Source organism: Seriola aureovittata, chromosome 4 (assembly GCF_021018895.1).
Source record: "Seriola aureovittata isolate HTS-2021-v1 ecotype China chromosome 4, ASM2101889v1, whole genome shotgun sequence".
Lineage (NCBI taxonomy): Eukaryota > Metazoa > Chordata > Actinopteri > Carangiformes > Carangidae > Seriola > Seriola aureovittata.
In genome coordinates, this window is record NC_079367.1 from 30,809,863 (window position 1) to 30,833,259 (window position 23,397).

General features: G+C 41.4%; 1 protein-coding gene across 1 annotated transcript; it reads right to left on the reverse strand.

Annotated features, from left to right (window-relative positions):
* Positions 1-13,581: 13,581 nt before the first annotated feature.
* Positions 13,582-22,024, reverse strand: gmnc (geminin coiled-coil domain containing). The gene is made up of 5 exons (XM_056374560.1): positions 21,773-22,024; positions 20,545-20,684; positions 17,369-17,454; positions 16,921-17,037; positions 13,582-16,108 (listed from the first exon to the last, which is right to left on the reverse strand). Exons 2-5 carry the CDS (start codon positions 20,639-20,641, stop codon positions 15,107-15,109), a joined length of 1,302 nt encoding a protein of 433 aa, XP_056230535.1. The 5' UTR covers positions 20,642-20,684; positions 21,773-22,024; the 3' UTR covers positions 13,582-15,106.
* Positions 22,025-23,397: the final 1,373 nt, after the last annotated feature.

Here is a 23,397-nt window from a genome sequence, read left to right on the forward strand (position 1 = left end):
CATAAATGAATAAAAGCTGATATTCAGATAATACCTGAATCTCAGTGTCTTTATTAAGATGTGAGTCTCCCTAATACAAGTCATGTTATACTCACCGCTCTGTTCAGATCACATTCTGTGTCCACTCCACTCACGTGTACTTTGTCATGTGTTTGACCATTGATCAGATCTTGTCACACCAGAAGATAAACAGCTGATTTTTGTAGCGAATTCAATTAATCTCACTGGAATCATCACAATTATTGAATTAACTCACAGGGATGAAGTGAATATATGCAAAATGTTCTCATCAAGTTCAACCTTAACAAACTTTAACCTGCAAATCTTTCCTGTTGACTAATAACAAACCATCTTCACAGAGCTGAGCTGAGAGTCCAATATGGAGGACGCTGTTGAAGCTTCAATCTGTGTCAGAGTGGAAACTGGTCCAAACAGAGACCTGGTTTACACACAGTCAGGAGGCAGGAGGATGTAAGACTAGCCAGCATCACATCAAACGACTTAACAAGTGATTTCAGTATCACAGACAAGTTTCCAGTAAAATAATCATCAGAGTTTTTCTAGAGTTGTGGTGGACTGCCTTCATCTTGATCGTCTGAGCTGTCTTCAGTTAGTCTTTTTTTTTTTGTCTTGGCATTCAAATAAATTCCAACATGTTCAATATTATCATAAGTTTTTACTCTTGGCCGATGCCGAAAGTGACATCAATGACTTCTCCAGCACCAAACACAAAGCAGCGAACCAGCTGATAGTGAGAATGGAGGAGACTCCAGGTAGGCACCAGAATATGAATATTTCAGTGTAAGGCCAGCATTAAATACATGAGGAGGCAAGGGTAACTGGACACAAGGAAGACAATTTCAAAATAAAACAGGAAATCATAAATAAATTCAAGTTATTTTAGGGGCAGATCATGACAATTATAGTGTTGAGCTAAAACTTTATTTCCCATCATGCTCCTGGTGGAAGTTTACAGGAAGAAAAAACATTTTCTTCCACTTTTTGATTTCTAACTTATTATTATTATTATTATTATTAATAATAATATCATATAATCTCAAAAGAATCTAGTCATGCAAAATCTTATAGCGTTAGACTAAAAACTCTGTGACCTGTGACACGTGGTCTTTAGATTTGAGAGGTGTCAGACATGGTCTCCATAATACAGTTTTTAATAAACTGTGGAGACTAATAGCTTACTGATTATTACCTGGCCTGTTAGCTTAGAGAGAGAGAACCCTTACAGATGGCACACACGTTCGCATTACAGTAACCCTTGATGGTGGATGTACCTGACGCTTGGTGCTGGCACAACTGTCATAGCAACAACAAAAAATAACAGTTTTCCGCTCAGGTCATAATGAATGACATGTCAGTGAGTGGCCCTGTCTCCTAGAAATTATGATTATATACAACTAAACCGTTTACTAACAGCAAATATGTTTTGTAGGAAATATAATTGTGACCAGATCATGTTTCTATTGATATCATGAAGAAATGTTTATGAAATTTATGAATCTGACAAGTCACAAATACATTGACATCAGTACCATATCAGTAAAATATTCACAGATAGTCTGTTTGCTTTCCAACAGAATATCTGATCCCTCAGAACAACACCTTCTGTAGTGACTCCAGCTTCATGAAACTGGTTCTGTTTGGACTCTCACAGAAGGTTCAGGTCAGGGAAAGATCCTGGTCTGTTTTAATCCAGAACAAATTCAGACACAACCTGTTTACATTTAACCCAAACCTCCATCTTTCATTGACCTTAATCAAAGAGCTGTTGTTGTCTGAACCAGTGGTTATGTTGACTGCCTTTCAAAGTTGGGTGCAGGGATCCTGTTCTGGGGGTCCCCAGCAAAAAGGAGAATATTTTATTTTCATTATAACTCCACTCATAAGTAATACAATGACAGAATGTGACTATTTTGGTCATGGTTCAAACACTTTCTGTAATTAAACATTTAAAAGCAAAATACTGATCAGATGAAGGGCCGTGGTTTAATTTATATCAGTTTGGGATCCTTGCCGTGGAAACTTTTGAGAACCAATGGTCCAAACCACGGACAGGACTCTGGATTTGACCCTGGTCTTTGATGTCACAGTCGTGTGTTTTCTATTCCACCATCCACCTCAATCACCTAGTGCTACTAATAAATGTGTTGCTTCATTCATTCAAATAATACACGGCCTCTGAACATGATCCAACATTACTATTTATATCATAAGTCAAAGAAACACAGCACAGTTTTATACCTGTGAGTACATAGCATTACTGCATGTTTCATTCAGTGCAGGACTCAGTACAATCAGCCAGTTTATCACTAGAAAACAGCAAATCAAACAACATGTGAAGAACAGTCACTCATTCATCTGAAAATAACATTACAAGCTGCCTTTTCCATCCAGCCTCAGAGCTGTACCATGTATCACAAATTTAAGATGGGGTGTTCCCCAAGGCTCCATTCTTGGCCCGATTCTGTTCTCAATTTACATGCTGCCACTTAGCCAGGTTATTCAGAATCATCATCATTACAATGCTGATGACTCCCAGTTCTATATATTCCTCTAAAGGTGAAGGGGCTTACCTCTTGCCTGTTTATATTAAATCCTGGATATGCCAACATTATTATAATAAAACTGAAGTAATTCTGTTTGTCCACACAAATTAGCTCTCTCAGTGCAAACCTTGGTGACCTCTCTAATTATATTAAGTCGGCTGCGAGGAGTCCAGGGATCATATATTTGATGCCAATCTAAGTTTTGATAATCAAGTCAAACATGTGGTTGAGTCTTGTTTCTAGCAACTCAGGATCACTTCTAAAATCAGATTATTTCTATCAATCACTGATTTAAGAAAAGTCATACTTGCATTTATCTTTTCTCGACTTGATTATTGTAATGCACTTTATTCAGGTATCAGCCAGGCCAATCACATGACTCCAGTACTTGCCTCCCTTTTGACTCCCTATTAGATTTCAGATTGATTTTAAAATTTTATAGTTGACTTTTAAAGCTTTAAATGGCCTCGCCCCCAATTACATCTCCAATTACACCAAATCCTATATGTTTGTGGTGAGTCAGGAAGGGGGCATGGCCCGACACAGGATCCGGGCTGGATCTGGTCTGTAATCTCAGAGCTGATATCAGATTTAACAGTTGAGATGTTTGTGTGTAATCCAGTCTGCTGTTCTCTGTGGGAACTGGTTGGACTGGTTATTAATTATAGCTGTTAGTTAAATCATACTGGAGTCAGGCTCTGTGCCAGCAGCACATTATGTTTGAGGTGTGTGCGTTTGGACATGACTGAGTGTGTTGATGGCGTCATGCCAGTTGCAAAGTATTGTGTGTGTCTATAGTACCAAAGGTCATCTCTGTTGGTCGACTTACATTCCACACGCGCTTAGAACACGCGACCACCGTTATTTGATCCACTGAACAAAAATCACCCGCCGCTCCCTGTTCCTCAGATTTATGTTCTTGTGTTTTAGACAGTTATCTGATTTTAACACCTTGTGTTTCCTGCTGTGTTAACTCTTTAATGATCCTCTCATTAAAAAACCACAAACAGTGGAGAGGCAGAGCTGGACTGGACTGTGTATCAGCTGCAGGGGTGAATGAGAGTGAGATCTGTGGCACAGATTCAGCAAGTGTCCGCTGCCCATCACTGAAAGTCCTTATGTCATCATACAGAACCTGATGGTTATTAATAGTTATTGATAGTTATTGAACGGTGGTGGATCCCAGCATCAGCCTCAGGTCACATCATCACTTCAGTTTCTGACCTGTTTCACATCTTTATTCAAACCTGCAGCTTCACACTGGAGGAGTGGAGCTGAGGAGTGTGTGAGTGTGTGTGTGTGTGTGTGTGTGTGTGAGAGAGAGAGAGAGAGAGAGAGAGAGAGAGAGCACTCATTGGGTTAATTGTTGAGCAGGGGACTGCAGCAGTTAGTAACTTGGTATGTAGTTACTCATCATCAGAGAGAATACCATTGATACTCTGAACCATTAAACTGAGAGCACACAGACACACACACACACACACACACACACACACACACACACGCAAGCACAGTGATATCCAATGTTTCCTTTGAGCTTTAAATTCAGTTTATGTCTATGATAAAGACAGTCCTCCTGCTCCTCCTAGGTTTCTGAACAAATATATGAAAACATGATGTTTTGGTTCATCTTGGAGATAATTGATCCAGTTTTGGAAAAATGGGTCGGAGCCAGGGCGAGATGAGGGAGCAACATATGGATGTGTTAAAAACAAGACTAGGTCAGAACCTAGTCCATGTCTGGACCTATGGTCGAATCTTGATTTTATAACTGTGACGTTGTCTGACAAAATCATCAAACACATAAATGAAAGACAAAGACTGAGCTGTGATTTCAGCTGGATTTATTGTAACATGATCACTCAGAGAGAAAGTTAGAAGAGACGGACTATCTTTCTTTTTTTTTAATTATTGTTTTAGACTTCTGCATTTTTTAGTCATCGTGAGAGAGAGAGAAAGAGAGAGAGAGGATGACACACAGCAAAGAGCCACAGAACCTGAACTGCTAGGGCAAGGACTAAATGACCAAATGTCATGCGCTCCACCAGGTGATCCACCGGTGCCTGAGACACAATATCTTTCTAATTCAGTCTCTGACACAGACCACAGCCTTCCACTGGATCCACAATAGTTAAGTCTTTATTTACTTCAACTCCAGAACCTAACAGACTTTTATTACAGGCAGGTCTTTACATCTAACTCCCTCTGTTTGATATGTAGAGTTGGTCATAGTCGTTAGTACTAAGCCTCGTTACCAGTGACTTCTCTCTCTCTCCCTCCCTCTCTCTGCTCGGTGTGTCTTATGTTTAGTTATTCCTCTGCCTCCTTCAGTAATAATGATACATGTAATCAAAGTAGTTTATTTGCTGTAATGGAGGCGAGGCTCAGTGTATTGCAAGTGCTCCTCCTCTTCCCTGCAGTTCCCGAGCAGCCGGGAAACCAGAGAGGTTCAGTAGACTGCAGCTGGGCACTCCCCTGACCAGTGGTGGAAATATCATCAGTCAGTCAGTCAGTCAGTCAGTCAGCGATATTTGAGATTATAGGGCACTGCTGTTGCATTCCGACCAAAAACAATGAGTCAGTCTTTCAACACCTCTGCAGAGTGGCCTTCAAACTATCAGTGATTGTGGTGTGGAACTTTGTTGTTGTACATGTGATATCCATACACTCTGTGAAGTCTCCACCATGATCAATCCTCAATCCAGACACAAAGGCTGTGTTCACGTCACTCAAGGTAGGCATCACCTCTGGATGATCCACCAACATTTACTCACACAGCACACAGCTGTGGTGGAGGACTAGTTCTGCTTGTGAACAATAGATGGTGCAACCCCGGTCACATCACAGTGAAGGAGAAGATCTACTGTCGGGATATTGAACTGTTGGTAGTTGGTCTTAGACCGTACTATGTACTGAGGGAGTTCTCACACATCGTCACCATTGTTGTTTACATTCAACCATGAGCAGAGCCTGCGGTCGCGTGTGACGTCATTCACAAGACTGTTGCGAGAGTACAGACCTAGCACCCTGATGCATTCATTGCAATAGCGGGGGATTTTAACCATGTCACCTGTCATCTGACTGGCTTCACTCAGTATGTTGACTGCCTTTCTACAAGCCCTGTGTACTGAGGCAGGCTGCAACCACCTGCTCATTCAGGAACTGGACCCCGGAGGCCAGTGAGTGTCTAAAAGACTGTTTTGAGCGCACAGATTGGAATGTACTGTTGGAGTCACAGGAAAATGATAACAGCAAGGACCCTGACCTTGATAGAGTGGTTGAATATACCAAGGACTAAATTAACTTCTGTATGGACACTGTAATGTAATGTAAGGACTGAGGCCACTCTGCTTTCCAAACAACAAACCCTGGATCACTAGTAACATCAAGACCCTCCTCAACCAGAAAAAGGAGGCTTTCAGAGATGGAGACAGGGAGGAGCTCAGGTGTGTGCAACATTAGCTGAAGAGGAGATTAAGGCATGTGAAGGAGGACTACAAAAAGAAAGTAGAGAGGAAGCTGCAACACCAGAGAGATGTGGAAGGGGATGAGGACCATCATTGGCTATAAAGAGAAGAACAGCCAGGCAACATCAGATGATGTGGACAAGGCCAATGAGTTCAACCTGTTCTACAACAGGTGTGACACAGCCTCACCTGTTCTCTCTCCCACTGCTTCAGCTGCAGCTTCTCCTACAGCATCTCCTCCACAACCTGACACTGCAGCAGCAACTCCCTCCACACGGGGGTCAAGTCTCCTGTCCTTTACAGTGGAGGAGGTGATAGCTGAAGGTGAAGAGGAGTACAGAGATCTGTCGAAGGCCTTCAGTGAATGGAGTGACAAGAACTGCTTCCTTCTGAACACCTCCAAGACCAAGGAGATGGTCATGGACTTTCGGAGGTCTAGGCCATCCCTTCAGCCAGTCAACATTCGAGGGAAGGACATTGAGGTGGTGCACACTTATATATACCTAGGTGTGCACCTGGACAGTAAACAAGACTGGTGCTTGAACAGAGATGTCATTTACCTGAAGGGGCAGAGCCAGCTCTTTTTCCTCAGGAAGCTCAGGTTCTGCAGGTCCTTTGATGTCTGCAGTGAAATGCTGCACATGTTTTGTCAGTCAGTGGTGGCCAGTGTACTTTTTTATGCTGCAGTCTGCTGGGGCAGCAGCATGTCTGACACAAACACAAGGAGACTGAACAAGCTAGTAAAAAAGACTGGGTCTGTGCTTGGCAGGAGTCTGGACTCACTGTTGTGGAGAGCAATGTAAGATGGAGGCCATCTTAGACAATACCAACCATCCTCTCCACAACATTTTGGGAGGACAGAGAAGCAGCTGCAGCTGCAGCGAACATCTCATCTCACTGCGCTGCAGAACAGAGAGGTTCAGGAGATCCTTTGTTCCCACTGCCATCAGGCTATACAACATCTCAGCCAAATTATTATTGTTTATTTATTATTAACTGTTTTTATTATTATCAACAATGAGCTAATGGACACATGAATTTGCCCTAGGGGATAGATAAAGTATCTATCTATCTATCTATCTATCTATCTATCTATCTATCTATCTATCTATCTATCTATCTATCTATCTATCTATCTATCTATCTATCTATCTATCTATCTATCTCTATCTGATTCCACTTGCTACCACATCTCACAAACTTTACTTCTTGGTGTGTTTTCTTTATTATATAATTAATTTATATTTGCAGGAATGTACTGTTTCCTGTTTTCTGTCACCTACTATTAACCTGCTGATGGGGCCTGCATGATTGACATTGTAAACAGTGAATTACTTAATGTCATTTAGTGATGAATTATTATTATTATTATAATTTTCTCTTTAATTTCTGCCTTTATGGAGTCCTGTGTGTGTGTGTGTGATAATAAGGCCTGAACTTCCTCATTGTCTTCTTCATGCACATTAACAGGCCTATCCTCATCTCTGCTGCTAGTTTTCTCCCTCACTGATCAGTCCATCCAGAGGTCAGAGGTCAGCAGCATCCACACACTTATACATGACTTATTACCCAAAACCAATTAGTGTGAAACACAGCAGACGTTCAGTCAATCTGTAACTGTGTGTGTGTGTGTGTCTAAATGTGCGCATATTTGTGTCTGTATTCCTAACTGTGAAGGTTCCCTTATTATTCCCTTATCAATCAGCTAATTACTGATAGAGACTAATCAATAAAGTCTTTGTACACACGCAATACACACACACACACACACACACACACACACACACACACACATACACACACGCACACACACACTCAGTGTATGGAGGCAGAGAGCAGCCTCTTTCTCTATGCAGTTATAATTGAATCGTTATATTTGGACCACAGGTAGTAAAAAGGTAACACTTAGTTATATCTGATAATATATGATAATATACTGTATGAAATAATATGGCAAAACAGACAGCAGTTTAGTTTCTCTTCAGACTGAACTGACATCTGTTTTCTCCCAGCTGTCTAATGTCCTTTAATTCATTTTAGGAGCATTTGGCAGTGTTACACCGACAAAATACAACTCTTACACTCTCCAGTCTGTGTAGCATAAAGTCTGGTGTCACAATGTCACAATCTCAAATATTAACTCCCCAATGAAGTCCATTCATTTCAACTTTGACGTATTTTCCATCACATATATTCTCATCACTTCCTGCTGATTTTTCACATTAGAAGACTTTCATTGAGTTTCATTGACAGAAACTGAACAGTGATTTATATATTTAAAAAAAAAAACTCTTTAGTGGCAGCTAAAGAGACAGTTATCTGCAATTCAGGAATTATGTAATTTGATTATGACATCTGATCTGCATATCATACATATCAGGCTAATACATATAGGTAATTGTACGGTGAGCTCAACACACTGCAACTTAAGAAAACACATGCAAACAGACAAAACACAAACAACTTCGGAAAACATCATCAGTTTGACAACACATGAGCTGCAAATACTCACAACACAACAGAAGTGTTTCCAGGGGACAAAAAAAAAAGTGATGGACCTAGCTGGGACACACTTGTTAAATGCTTTCTGACTTTTAAGCATTGAACAACAAATACATTCCAGCCTGGTTCATTACCGAGCTCTCAGGGCCACTGTACACTTGTCCTAATTTATGTTAATTACTGCAGTGGGGTGAAAGTAATGTGGTGCTGAAGCTAAGGCTGAAATCAATGTCACGATTCCAAAATTTATCTTGATAACGATTAATAAATGATTATTAAACACACCTCTGTCATCACAGTGAACCTCTAATTGTTTCTTTGTACTAGAAATAAGTCAAAGTTGACGCTCTGACCCATGAGTGCTCATCAGTCATTACTGCATTATTCCATCAGTGCTCTTGGGTCAGACCACACCTATCTACTTACTCAGCTTTCATTTTGATCTCAACTACACACCAGTAAAGTTAAGTGACTGTATCTTGCAGGTTGTGACACTATGAGAGTAATGACACACACACATACTCACAGTGCAGCTGGTAATATAGGCTCTGTTTCACAACTATCAAAATAATAATCAATAATATAATATAAGTCTATTAATGCTTCTGTTATTTCTGTCCATCAGTTGGATGTTTTAGGGGGATGGAGTGAAAATATTTGAACCAAAGCTTGTGTAACAGACTTACCTGCCTCTGGTTGTGGTCTGCAGAAACTCCTTAATGTTACTGTTGAAGGGTGAAGTTGCAGCTAACGTACAAAAGTCAGGACCTCTGCTTGGTTCTGTGGAAGCTGTAGCATTTATCTTCTGACAAACTGAACGTTCAGTGTTCAGTCATGACTCAGTGCTGACCTGACCCCGGCACACACAGTGCACTCTGCTGTTATCAGACACTATTGACATTTAGCTTTGTTTTGTCCTGTTTCATGTTAATAAGTTCCCACATCAACATCTTCTTCTCTATCTGTTCTTCCTAGTCTCATGGCTTCAGTTTCCCCAATTTGTTTGAGTTGTTTTGTGAATCTCAGATAGACAGTAAATGTAAATGTAATTAGCTGTCATATCCACAGGATGTGGCTGCGCTCTGGTTCATTAGCAGCTCCGCCGCCTCAGTGTCCACTGGAGCACAACGTCTGTTCTTCAGACACATTTATTAATATGTCTCCAGCAGACATCTGCAGCTTTGTGGCTGTGCTTGAATATCAGAACACTTTTCCTAAACAGTGTTTTAGGAGGCATCACAACCGTGTGTTGCACGGCATTGTGGAATGTGTTTCTGGCAGATAGGGGCAACATCATGGAGGCAGGGTTGAGGATGGTGGGGATGTGGCAGCTCATTAAGAGTTAATGTCAGGTTAATGTGCTCTCTGGGAGTGTGTTGTGGTCTGAGTCTGTGCTGTTAATATTACACCTACACCTGACTGACAGCAGCTGCACCTCCCACCACCCATCAGAAGCAGCCATGTTGGACCCACAACCCTGCTGGATCTGACCTCTGACCTCTACTTACCTTTTATCCTTTAGCTCCTCTTTAGTGTGTGTGAGGAGTTTTCAGTTTTCTGAGCAATTCAGAAACATGTAACTGTAACTGAAGCTCACCAGGTGACACAGACTCATGCGTAAAAAGCACAGACTATGATGGGTGTTCTTGCTCTTGCAGTCTCACTTGTTGCAGCAACTGCTGCAACAAGTGAGACATACTGATTACATTTTTCTGATCAGTATGTATCCATATACATACTGATCAGAAAAATTTAATCAGAATTAATACAGATAAACTCCAAACTTAGTTTATGTCTTTAAAGGCTCTTTCACACGTCTACATAAAAAAATACAAACTCTTATTTATCAAGGGCAACAAAAGTCACAGTTAAAGAGTTTGAGTTTTAACATCAAACAAAGAAGCAAAAAGTGTGATTTGGTTTAGGGTGAGGGATGCACGAGCAGCAGGAGGTTAGAAAACCCTTCTGTGCCTCAGCTCCAGCAGCTCTCAACATAGGTATGAGTTTTCACAGATCTGTGGAAAACTGCATTTTCTTATGATGCACCTTGGACGTGGAATAATCTTATATCCATTGAAACCTTTAAGGGCATCATAAAAACTGTGATAAATGAGACGTGTACTTGTTTTTCTTGAGTGGCCATTGAGCTCATGTGACCGACATGTTGTATATGTGGTATTTTATGTTTTCTGCCCTATTTTAATATGTGGTGAGTTTGTATGGCTGCCATCTTGGCCAGGTCTCTCTTGTAAATTCTCAATGAGTTTGTCTCAGTCAGTTCATCCTTGAGTCCAAGTGAATGTTTGTGCCAAATTTGAAGAAGTTTCTTCAAGGTGTGACTGAGATATCATGTCAAGAATGGGACAGACGGATAGAACAGAAACAATATGCCTCCAGCTCTGACGGTCAAGGCATAAAAAATGGATCCATCATGTTACATCACATCCATGAACACTTTGCTGTTGTTTGTAATAGACAGAAATCTGGGAAATTACATGGTGATAAAAAGAATATATTCAGAAGTTACCTATTAATGATGCATTATGTGATATACTGTTAGATCAGCAGTATTGATGGTGGTGATGGCGGTGGTTCTGGTCCTGGGATTACCTGGTTCTCCAGGCAACTGTGGAGTTAAAGCTGAAACAAGTTGAAACTGTGGGAGAGAGACCAGCTCCTGACTCATTAGTCAGTGTGATTTAAGGTGAGCCAAGCTGTCAGGTTCTGCGAGAACGTGGAGGTGAGGCCATTCCCCCGATAAGACAGGGAGGATAGAGTTTCAGCCGGCCAGCCTCTTTAATGACCCCTTTCCCTGGCCGACACTCAGCCCACCAACAACAACAGAGCCTGTGATCCGGAGCAGCCCGCCTTTCACATTCCTTCCAGACTCCGAGGCCTCACTGCTTTCAAAGAGCCTCCAATCTGTCCGACATCTGCAGCCCGTCTTACCTTGTCATTAGAGATAGACCACTTGATCTGCCCGCTGCGGACACAGCTCGCTCCCAACTTTCCCTCGGCCCGGCGCGCTCTCAGGGGACTCGGGGCAGGGCCAGGACCCCGTGTAGGGAACCCCCCGGGGGGTGGAAACCCCACCATCGTTATCTGTGTGGGGCGGGTCTGGGTGGAGGAGAAGGTGGGGGTGCGTCACAAGGGAGTCGCCGGACTCCTTTTGTTCCTGAGAAGAGAGGGAGCTGGAGGAGGATGGTCAGACTGGTTTAACTGGTAACTGAGCTAAAGACTGAGGTGGCTGTCAGACAGCACAGAGGAAACTTTAACAAGTCCTGGTCCACTCAGACCTGAATCTGACACCTGAGAGAAAACATGCAAGTTTTCCTGGAAGAGACCAGCTACGCTGAAAAGAAACAGATTTTAACAGAAAGTAGAGGAGACGATGCCTACAGACAATGTTTGATAATGACCCATACCCCATACCCCATGATAAAGCATTCACAATATTTATTTGAATGGAAAAATATGAATGTTGCAACGGACTCTAACCATGAGGACAGTTGCAACATATTAAAAATGCATCTCACTACATTTACAAAATCCATTTCACTAATTCACTTTTGATATTTGTCACAATAAACACAGTATTCTGAAAATATGCATGGTTTTACCATAATATTATAGTATTATTTATTTGGTTCATAATATTTATCAAAGAGCAGTTGTTGAGTTTTGTTTGCATAACTTTTTGGTTCTTAAAAATGTCTCATGAAAAATATACTGATGCCCAGAAGGATGTGGACAACTGTTTCCTGTTTTTGTCCTGCAGGTCTTGGTCCAGAGCCTTCACAGCCAGATACCAAACATTTCCAAAAATATCAGCATTTGAAAATATCTGACCTGCATCTTGTGTGTGATACAAGAACATCATACTTCCATCAATTGTAAAGATTTCGCCACTAGGAATTATCCAGGCAGTGTTATCATATCTCCCTCAAACATGAGTAATTATTAGCATTATTATAACTAATTATTATCAGTTCATGTAATGCCTCAAAACTGATATCTTAGAGCCTGACACACTCTGCTCTGACAGTGAGACATGTAATGAGTCAAGCCTGAACACTGAGAGTAAAATGCCAAATTCCCAAACTCATCGGACGCAGTCGCTGACTTCCTGTTATCTCTCGGTTCAGAATCCTAATTTAAAGAATGAAAAAATCAAGGGTGGAAGCTATATTTTGATATAACACAAGGCAGGAGTCACTATACATGAATACAATAGATTCTTAATCCAAAATTATGGCACATCACTTTGTTAATGTAGAACTGTTATGGATTATAGTATATTATAGAATATGATAGCTATAACACGGATGACACTGGTCTTCCTCAGGGTCATATGTTGGTCATGTTTTAATCATGTATCTGTCGCCCAGCTGTGGAAGTTTTGCTCAAAACATCAGAAAAATCAGGTCTTGCCTGACTCAGTACTCCACCGAGCTCTTAGTCCAGACCAGGTTCATCTCTCACCTGGACTACTGCATGCTCTTCTGGTGGACCTCCCCTCACACTGTGAAACCCTTACAGATGATCCAGAATGCAGCAGCCTGTCTGGTCTTTGATCAGCCTAAAAGGTCACATGTCACTTTGCTACTCATTGACCTCCACCAACTGAATGTGGTCTGTCATCACCATCCTGCACACAAGAAAGTCTCAGTACAGACTGTTCTGGTCTATGGATCCCTGATGGTGGAACAAGCTACCAAAGTCTATTAGAGCAGGAGCGTCCCTCTCTATCTTGAAGACTCTGTTGAAGACTGGTCTCCTCTCCTAACACCTCTAACACCATAACATGTCTAACTAGCTCTTACTGTGAACTTTATATATATTATCTATCTATATTAAATAGATGTAGTACTTAGTCCTTACACCAAGGTCTCTACTGCTCTGAAGCTTTAGTGGTGTCCCTCACTGTAAGTCTGTTTGGAGAAAAGCTTGTGATAAATGATTAAATGTAAATGTAAATGTAATGGAGATGTGAGATTTCACCAGGAGCAGATTGTAAAAAAGAAGACAACTCAGACATGTCTGTGAATCAATATTTTTCTCCGTTACAGTTTCCTCAATTCATTCTGTACACGTCATATAAAAATACTAGAGCACGCAGACAGCCTGTCAGAGAGATACATGTTAAACAGCTTGACATAATCAGCTGCTGGACTGTGGATTGGATTTGTGGATGGAGTTTTGCACCAAATTCAGTTCATTTGAATGGTGTCATGTGATCTGTGGATCCAAGGATGGTGACATCAAAAAACTGCAAATCTGTCAGGTTAAGTTCAAGTTCAGAGTCCAACACTTACAGACAAAACACACTGTTAATTCAAATTCCCCAAAAAACACATGTATATGTGAAATGCGTCTCCAAACTCTGATATTGATTTCGTCAGATGAACCGAAGGAGGGTGTTATAACCCATTAAAAACTGAATTATCTGAAAACACTTTGTCACAAAGCTTTGAACATGGTTCTCACAGACTGTGACGCCATGGAAACTATTGTTTTCACCTGTCAGTATGTGAATTTATCACATATGAAATGTTGTTCTACACATGATAAATTCACATGGGATTTTTCAGTCGACTGTTTATGTGAATGTTTCACACACATCTGGTGAAAATAAAAACCACAGGGCAGACGCCTGCGATGTGGTTCCTATTCTTTCACAGATTCAGCACAGTTTTTCCTTGTGCACAAAAATACTTTCTCTTCAGTCAGTAGGTTAGTTCGATGGTTGACTATGCTTAAAAACACATTTGTACTAACTTTCACCAATTAGCTGTTAGTTAGCAACAATGGCAGTGACATCTTTCAGCTCTTTTCATCACATCAAATCACATCATCAACCCTCTAACCAATCAGTGGCAGCTTTAACATCATGTTGAGTCACTGTATTTTTCTGTAATTGATTTTTTTGGATTTACTTTAAGGTAAAATGTAATCTGTTACTTTTTATTACCAACTTCCTTTATTCTAATATTAACCTGTTGAAGTCAGTGCAGGTTTGTTCTGAGGCAGTCGTCACTTTGTGGCAGTTTCACAGACAAATTAAATAAATATTTCAACACATATAAAACATTTTAGGCAGTGCTGTTAATTCTTAATGTTACACTTATTATAAGTTGGCTGTAATTAGCTATGTACCTAAAGTGTAAACTGTTCTGTAATGCCCACAGTTTGACCCTAAAACAAGTTGGTTAGACTGTGGTTCCACTGGTTCCTTTACTCTCTAAACGCTTCATGAGGCAACGCAGCATGAAATCTGAGTGAGATCCTTATTGATGGCAGAATCATAATGTTTCAAAAAACAAACAAAAGTTATCAGAGGGACAATATTTCCCTTATTGTATTAAGCTCTTTGAGGGCAGTTTAACTGTTTAAAGAAAAAGTACCTGTTTGTATTGGCCAAAAGTGTCACCTTTTTAAGTCCTTTGTTTTGCTGCTTGTATAATCAGTGCCTTTGGGCCCAGTACAAAATCTGAGGTCTGAGACATTTCTTCAGGGAACTATGAGAGGGAACCTGAAATTCCTCCAGGTCCTTTAGAGGGGACAACAAGCTGCCTACGGCCCTTGTCTGGGCACCCAGGTGAAGTTCCACCTTCCCTCTGTGTCCTTCCTGATGAAGGCTTGTCCCTGGGGGAAGCTGTGTGTCTTGACACTGCTGGACGGGCAGAGAGACATACTGAACGCCAAATCTGTCCGGCCGCGAGGTGTCTGAGGCATGACGGGAGGCTGAGATCCTGCTGACAGGTTGGTTCGGCTGCAGCCAGTTGTCCAGGGTTGATTTGAGACTGGAGTCGAAGACAAAATGGGAGAGAAATGGATTCTCTCTGCTGGTGAACTGAACTGGAATGTGTCCTCTGACGGCGTCTGGCTGCCTGTCGGTGGAGACCAGTACGCTGAGTTTCCCTCCAGAGTTTGTGCTCGGCTCGAGGCAGTGATGGAGCAGATCTCTGCTCTGTCTGGTGACTGGGTGAAGGGTAGGGTGTTGTAGCTCCTGGTCACAGCCTCAGGGGCTTCATACTGTCTGGTCGGTGCAGTGGCAGTGAAGTCAGAGTGTGGGTCTGGAGAAGTGGTGCAGGTCTGAGCTGACTTGGCAGGATCACCACAGATTGCTTCTTGGCATTTGGCAGCACTGTACCTGTACTCAGGTTGACATGTGGAGCTTTGGCAGTAGCTGTGGGCTGATGAGGGTGTAGAGGTGGAAACTGACGGGCTGAGAGAGTTGAGAGTGTATCCAGAGGACGAGGAGGAAGAGGAGACTGCAGTATCATAAACTAAACCTCTGAGGCTGTATCCAAGCGAGGACAGGGAGTCATTGGATGTGTCGATGGTGTCTCTGTCCTTCAGTCCCAACGTTCGGAGAACCCAGATGTCCAGTTGTGGTTCTGAGGAGGCAGACGCCTCGGAGGACTCGGAACAGAACTCGGCAGTGAGGTTCCTGCAGACTCTCTTGCTGACCGGCTGAGAGGCCACGAACTGGTGACCGCAGTTCAGGAAAGGTCCTTCATCCATGTACGTCAGGTTTCTCTTCAGCTTCTTCCTCCCATCAGCGGTTAATTTCTGGGAAGGGGGGCAAGTCAAGAGTGAGGTCATCCTCACACACTGATGGTTTGAAAACTTCAGTACATTTATAAGACCAACGATGGCATAAAAATATCTGTTTTCTGGATATGGGTCATTAGAAATAGTCCTGACTGCTTCATTATCAATGTAGAAATATTCTCCTCTGTCATTTTTTAAGTTTACATGCCAACAAAATATAAAGAATAACATTATATTAACCATGAATGGAAATGTATCAAATAATTCAGCCTGATTTGTATTTGAAACCCAACTTCAAAATAAAGAAAGTACAAACAGAGTCTAAACTAATAAAAGGAGGTTGTTCATGCAAGGGGAGGAGGTTGGTCTGAAGTGTCTGTGATGTTACAGACAAGAATCTGAAAGGCTTCTTTGGCTGTTTGCATGAGATGGTGCATTTAGGGTCCATTTGTAAACTCCACCTCCTGAGACATCAAACAAAAAAACTACATTATAATTTCTGCAGAATCCTTGTTTGGTGAATGTTTGTATTCATGGTTTGATTTTCACACATCATAGATGTTTACCTATATTATTCTTAACTGTGTAAGATGTTCATTTTTACTCTCTCAATATTTCTATCCCTCTGGAAAACTGCTCTCAACTAGACATTTCACTGGTTTAACAAATTAAGTTCAGTTTACTGGTGAGCACTGTTCAGTGTGTGAAGATGGTTAAAGTTTGAAAAAATAACCCTGGTCATCGGAGTCATGAGGGTTATCTCAGGTGTATCTTGGTGTATAGGAGGCAGTGAGGGTGAAAACAGTTGAACGTTATGATGGAGAACAAACTTTAGCCTTCTGCTCAAGTGTCGTCACGAATGAAGAGCTGAGGAACGCTCTGAGCTTGTTGTTCTCCTCCTGCAGTCGGGCCAGCTCCTCATCTCTCTGCAGCAGAGTGTCCTGAAGCTGGAGACATGTTCACAATACAAAGTCAAAAACACAGCACGACTCGACTGTGTCTGACTGTTTGGAAATCCACTTGTTTTCTGTCCTGCAGGGATCCATGTGACAAAAATATTAGTTTGTGTTCCTTTTTTTTCTCTTTAGTCACAAGGACAGAAAACTGGATTTAAATTAATACAACTTTTTCAGTAAAAATATAATAAAGTAACTGTAAATATAATTTAATAACTAAACTAGATCTATTGTGACTGTGGTTGTTGCAGTAAAACAATAAAAGATAACCTGATGCCATGAAGATTGAGGTGTTGTGCAGATGTTGTGCAGATGCTGGTACCTGTTTGTTTCTCTGGAGGTGGGGAGAGAGCTGCTCTGTCCACATCAGACCAGCAGGGGGAGAGCTGCTAAAGACACTCTGAGACTCTGACAAACACATACAAGCACAAAGACTGATGTTACTTTTAAAATAAATATAATCTCTGGCTACAGTAGTAACATAGTCTGTACTGACCAGTGGTGGAAATATCATCAGTCAGTCAGTCAGAGGCATTAGAGATTATAGGGCTGGCCACACTGTTGCGGTCCAGCCAAAAATGAGAACAACAACAATGTATTTTTATATGTTTTTAATTCTAAAATATCAATATTGTTAGTTTCAAAAATCCAGTATCAGTCAGGCTCCACCGCTCACTGTCATCTTTGTCCATTACTCAGAAAGAGTGTGACAGGTGGAGGCTCCTGCCATTTGAATCTGATCCTGCAGTAACACTTAGAAGAAGTTCAGATCCTTTACTTCAGTGAAAGTAGCAACACCACAGTGTAGAAATACTTATGGGTAAAGTCTCCTGAGTCCAGGACTACAATCTACCAGCCTGCCTGTCTCTAAGGACTCATCAGCCATCTACAACACCCCCACCCACCCCCCCACCCCCAGCTCCCCTGCCCATCTTCCTCCTGTCCTCAGCTCTTCTTCATCTTGACAGTAAACAAACCACTGCCACTCGTGTCTGTTGTCTGGTTCTGCTCCTGTGCTCCTAAAACAAAAACCTGATGGTATTTATTGTATTTAAGGTTTTATGTTTTTATGGTTTTATTAGGATATTGTTGAACATTGTTCTGCAAGATAAGACCACTTAAGCACATTTAATGTAACAGCAAATTGCAAAAATAACTGAGCTGAGCTAATTACAAGAACTGTGTTTGAACTGAGGAGGATAAAGAAGTATAAAATGGAAATACAGTACAAGTACCTCAAACTTTTGCCTAAGTATAGCACTGGAGTAAATGTACTCAGTTGGTCTCCACCACTGGAAATCATCAGTTGTGACCGCAAACTTCTTGTTTTTAACTTAAATGCAGTCAAAATACTAACAGCCACCAGCAACACCTAGTAGCCATCAGGGGAACTGCAGTACTCAGAGGTTTCACAGTCAGGAGGAGCTCAGTTATGTTTCAGACGACTTGATGAATCGAATCCTCTGAGCAAGGAGACGTGGAGAAAATTAAAAGATGAATCTTCATATAAAGTTGTGCGGATGTTTCAGCAGCAGCAGAGAGAGCAGAGACAGATCTCTCATGTGGAACCTGCCGGAGCACTCAGTTCCCCAGAGTTCATAGAGAAAGCGTGAAACTCTCCTGTGTGATGAATGAGGTGCCGTCAGACTCCCACTCTGCTGAATGTGGCATTTACACAGAAGTAGAAATAATATTTCTTCATAAAGAGCAGCGCTAAGCCAGCAAAGACAAAGACAGCTGGACTCTGACTGGAGAGTCCAACAGTCCTGGAACTGGTTAACTACAGGTAGAAACTGTTTGTAAAGTGCTGAATGTTTTAACAATGTTCTGTTGGCCTCTAAATGATTCACATAATATTATGCCAGGGTAATAATACTTATAATAATAAAATGTATTCCAGTGTGATGTTGAACTTATTAAAGGAACAGGTCAACATTGTAGACCGCAAGCCTACTCTCTTAGCTTAGCATAGCATAAAGACTGGAAACAGGGGAAAAGAACTAGCCTGTCTCTGTCCAAAGGAAACAACATCCACCCACCAGCTCACTGAGTGTCATTTTTTCATTTCTGTTTTTGTACAGATTAAACAAATGTTAATGTGCTGTTTTACAGGGATAATGAGCTTTTGTCTAGGACCTAATGTTGTAAATATTGTAATATATAAGTTACTTCACAGGTTCAAATTATTATTAAAAAATATAAATTATCTTATCATTTACAATGTATTATTATATATGAAGCTATTCAACAGCTCCAACGTTAAAGTGATGAACGCACTAATGCATCAATAGTTATAATCCAGTAATATATCTTATTCTCAAATACTTTTGTACTTAATCAAGATTTTGAATGCAGGACTTTTACCTGTAATGGAGTATTTCTACTTTTTATTTAAGTCAAATATCTCAATATTGTACCCGTATATACTCCGCTGTAATTTGAGTCTTTAATGATCTTATAGTTTTTAATGCCTGACATGACAGGACAGGTAAACAAGACCAGGTCTAAACCTGGTATATTAACTGAAACATGTGTAGTCAATGTGTGAAACTGAAAACTATTTTCAATGGAAAGTAGCTGAAGCTTCCTGGAAAAGTCATTAAATGTAGCTAGATGATCATGAATATGCTAATAGATATTTTCTTTTTTGGGGGGGGGGGCTTTTGTGCCTTTATTGGACAGGATAGTAGAGAGAGACAGGAAATGGGGAGGCAGAGAGAGGGGGAACGACATGCAGCAAAGGCCGTCCGATGCGGGACTCAAACCGGGGCCGACAGCAGCGAGGACTGTGGCCTCTACACATGGGGCACCTGCTTAGACCACTACGCTACACGACGCCCTGCTAATAGGCATTTTCATATGCTAATTAGCATATTATTAAGCATATCATATCATCGTATCGCATCATCATCCAGCCTGGTTTCAGTCAAGTATCAGCTGGTTACAGTCTAGTGGCAGCTGGTTTCAGTCTAGTATCAGCTGATTTCAGTCAAGTATCGGCTGGTTTCAGTCTAGTGTCAGCTGGTTACAGTCTAGTATCAGCTGGTTACAGTCTAGTATCAGCTGGTTACAGTCTAGTATCAGCTGGTTTCAGTCTAGTATCAGCTGGTTACAGTCTAGTATCTGGTACTTATACTTTACTGGAGTATTTGCATTTTATGCCACTTTTATCTCCTCAATCAAACTATTTGACAGTATTATAGGTGTCAAATTATCTCTGATCTTACCCTGCTATAACTTTAAAATGCTGATTACATATAATGCCTTAGTAATAATTATGATGTAATAACAGAAAAATAACAATAACAGTCCAGTTGGGGGTCATTCTGCAGAATGAGAACATTTACATTCAATACTTTTGGTACATGTTGCTGTTAAAACCTCTAACTGTAAAACCCTGGAGGATGTTTTACTGGTAACATTGTGGTTCTGTTACTTCTACTGAAGTCCAGGATCTGAAGACGGACTAAATGTGCTGTTGCTGTGAGCTCGACTCACCCCACACACTCGAAGGCTCATGCTGCTTCTCTCCGAGGTCTCTGAGGTCACGGGGGTCACAGGGGTCATGGGTCCAAACAGAGGCCAGGGTTTCCATGGAAATGTCAACAGTGTTAGAGCCAAGGGCCAAATCCTGGAGCCTAAGGTGATGATGATGATGAAGAGGAGGAGAAGGAGGAGGAGAGAGAGTTGGTGTGTGAATGAAGAAAAGGGAGGGAGGGAGGGTGTGTGTGTGTGTGTGTGTGTGTGTGTGTGTGTGTGTGTGTGTGTGCTCAGCAGTGCCAGCTGACTGTGTGTTGATATGGTGATGATCAACACTTCACTCACAATTTAAGATCCAGACAAAAAAAACTCCTTTCTCTCTAACTTTGAAGCTAAATAACAAACACACACTTCGGATTTGCTCCCATTCAGAGACATTAAAGTGCATCAGTGAGGCTGAACACTGACTGTGGTGATAAGGTCTGACTCAGCTGGTGTTGTAGGTTGAGGTCTGAGCTCTGTGCAGACAAGTCAAGTTCACACCAAACTGGGAAAACCATTTCCTTATGCAGCTGACTTTATGCACAGAGACAAACACAAACAGACACAAAGCTGGAAAAGCTGCCTAAAATATCAATTGGAACTCAGAAGACTAAACCAGAAAGAACAGACCGAGATGTGTCCACATACTTTTGGCCACACAGTGTGTTACACCTCAGGAATCTGACCGCTAAAAGTCACTTAAAAACTCCCCATATATACGATGATATTTCTACATAAAAAACATTAATACAATGAACAAAGGAAAATAATAAAAAGTTTGTATCTACATTTTTATTTTACAGGTTATACATAGTATATTTTACATATTAAATTAAATGTATGGATGCAATACTAAATTGAAATAATTATACCTTTCTTAGTTTAACCAGTCAGCACAGAGGTGCAGTTCCAGCCTGTAGCCTATTTAGTACAGTTACAATACTGTGCAGAGCAGGTTATGGTACATTTGTTTTATTTGAACATCATTGTTTACTACAGTAGGTACAATTTATCTCAGCCTATGTATGTCTGTATCTATTTAAACTATATGTCTCTATCAACCAGACTCAAAAAAAACCTTCAAATAACGTCAACCTGACCTTCTGAATCCGCCAGTAAAAACACAGGTCACCAAACTACCCGACTGCATGTTAGTCAACTTTAATATTTTATTAAACTCAGACGTGAACTCATGTGAACTCACTGAGGATGAGATACTCCTGAGATCGTCCCCTTCAGACTGCACGTGTTGCGCTGGGCTGTGCGTAAAAGCGCGCTGCAGACTCTCCAAGTAGGCGAAAGTAAGGAACACACAAAAAAAAGATTAAAAACACGATGAACCTGGATAAGAAGAATCCTGACAGGAGATGTGAGGCGGTGAAATATCCTGACGCACTGAGGAAGACTCCGGTGTGAGAGACACCGCGGACTGAAACAGAGAAAAACCTCCAGCAGCTCAAACTGCAGCTTTTTGACACCCAGACAGACAGACAGACAGACAGACAGACAGACAGACAGGTGTGTGTGTGTGTGTGTGTGTGTGTGTGTGTGTGTGTGTGTGTGTGTGCGTGCGTGCGTGCGTGTGTGTGTGTGTGTGTGTGTGTGATGACACAATCAGCTGACTATCCAATCAGCTGGTCGGTTGGAGCCGGTGACGCTGTCGGTGCTCTCCGCTCAGACAGCCGCTTCAGAGTTGAGCTGATTCCGTCAGTCAGGTAGGAAAACCCGGGCAGACATGCAGTCATCAGAATCTGCAGTTTCAGGACTTTCAGAACCACAGTCCCAAGACCACATTTCTAGGACATAAGTTTTTTGCTACAGCGCCACCTAGAGAATTGATTAGGATTAGTGTTCTACACAAGTTTAGATCAAATTGGGTTTCAGGTACAGGACAGTGTCACAACAAACAAGAGTCTAGGGCTGTGCAATATGACTACGAATCAATATTACTATTATTTCTAACTTTCACTTCGATTACGATTAATGATCAAGTACTTTGGAGCTTATCTGGCTGTTTTTTTTCTTTTTTTTGAGCCATGCTCTTCATATTCAGGAATGTAATTGTGTGCAAGTGATTGAACTAATTGGTGGTGTTACCCATGGTCTGTATCCATGTTGCATTCACCACTGTCTGGTCGTTGTGACTGATGAGAGCCAATCAGGAGGCGTCTCAGTTTGTGTCTGTCCAGACTACAACACAACCCCAGAGTTTTCAAACTGTTTTGAAACTAAATGATATCAGTGTGGACGCAGCCTGAGGCTCAGTGTTTGTGCTCATGTCCAGCTTCACTTTGAGTGAAAGCAGACTTTTTTCAGGGGACAGTTCATGAATGCAGCATTGAGGTAAGTGTTTCCAGGTGGTACTAAAGTTGACAACGCTGTTGTATAGAAGAATGTAGTTTGTTTCACCGCTTCTCATTTTAGAGAGGTCACTGCCAGGGAACGTGTCATTTGTTTAGATTATCAAATAGACAATGAATTGTTTGTTTCTAGCTGCTAGCTGTAGCATTTGATACATGGCAACCGCTATCAGTGTGGCTACTGGACAAACCAGAAACCCTGATCTCAGCGCTGTAATAGAGGCAGATTAAAGCACATGGTTGTATAAATAAGTTACAGGTTTTATTTCTAATGTATAGAGATAAGAAAGACTGAATGTCAGTTTTAAACCCTCTCAAGTCCCAGAGCTCTCTCTACAGGGACTACTGGGACAAAGCTCTGTGGGCCCCACATCTTTGTGCCGGTGGGCAGTAAAAAAATCCAGTCGGAAGTTCACTCTTGTTTTACCTCGGTTTCTGTCACTCTTCCTTTTCACCGTCTTTGCTTCCT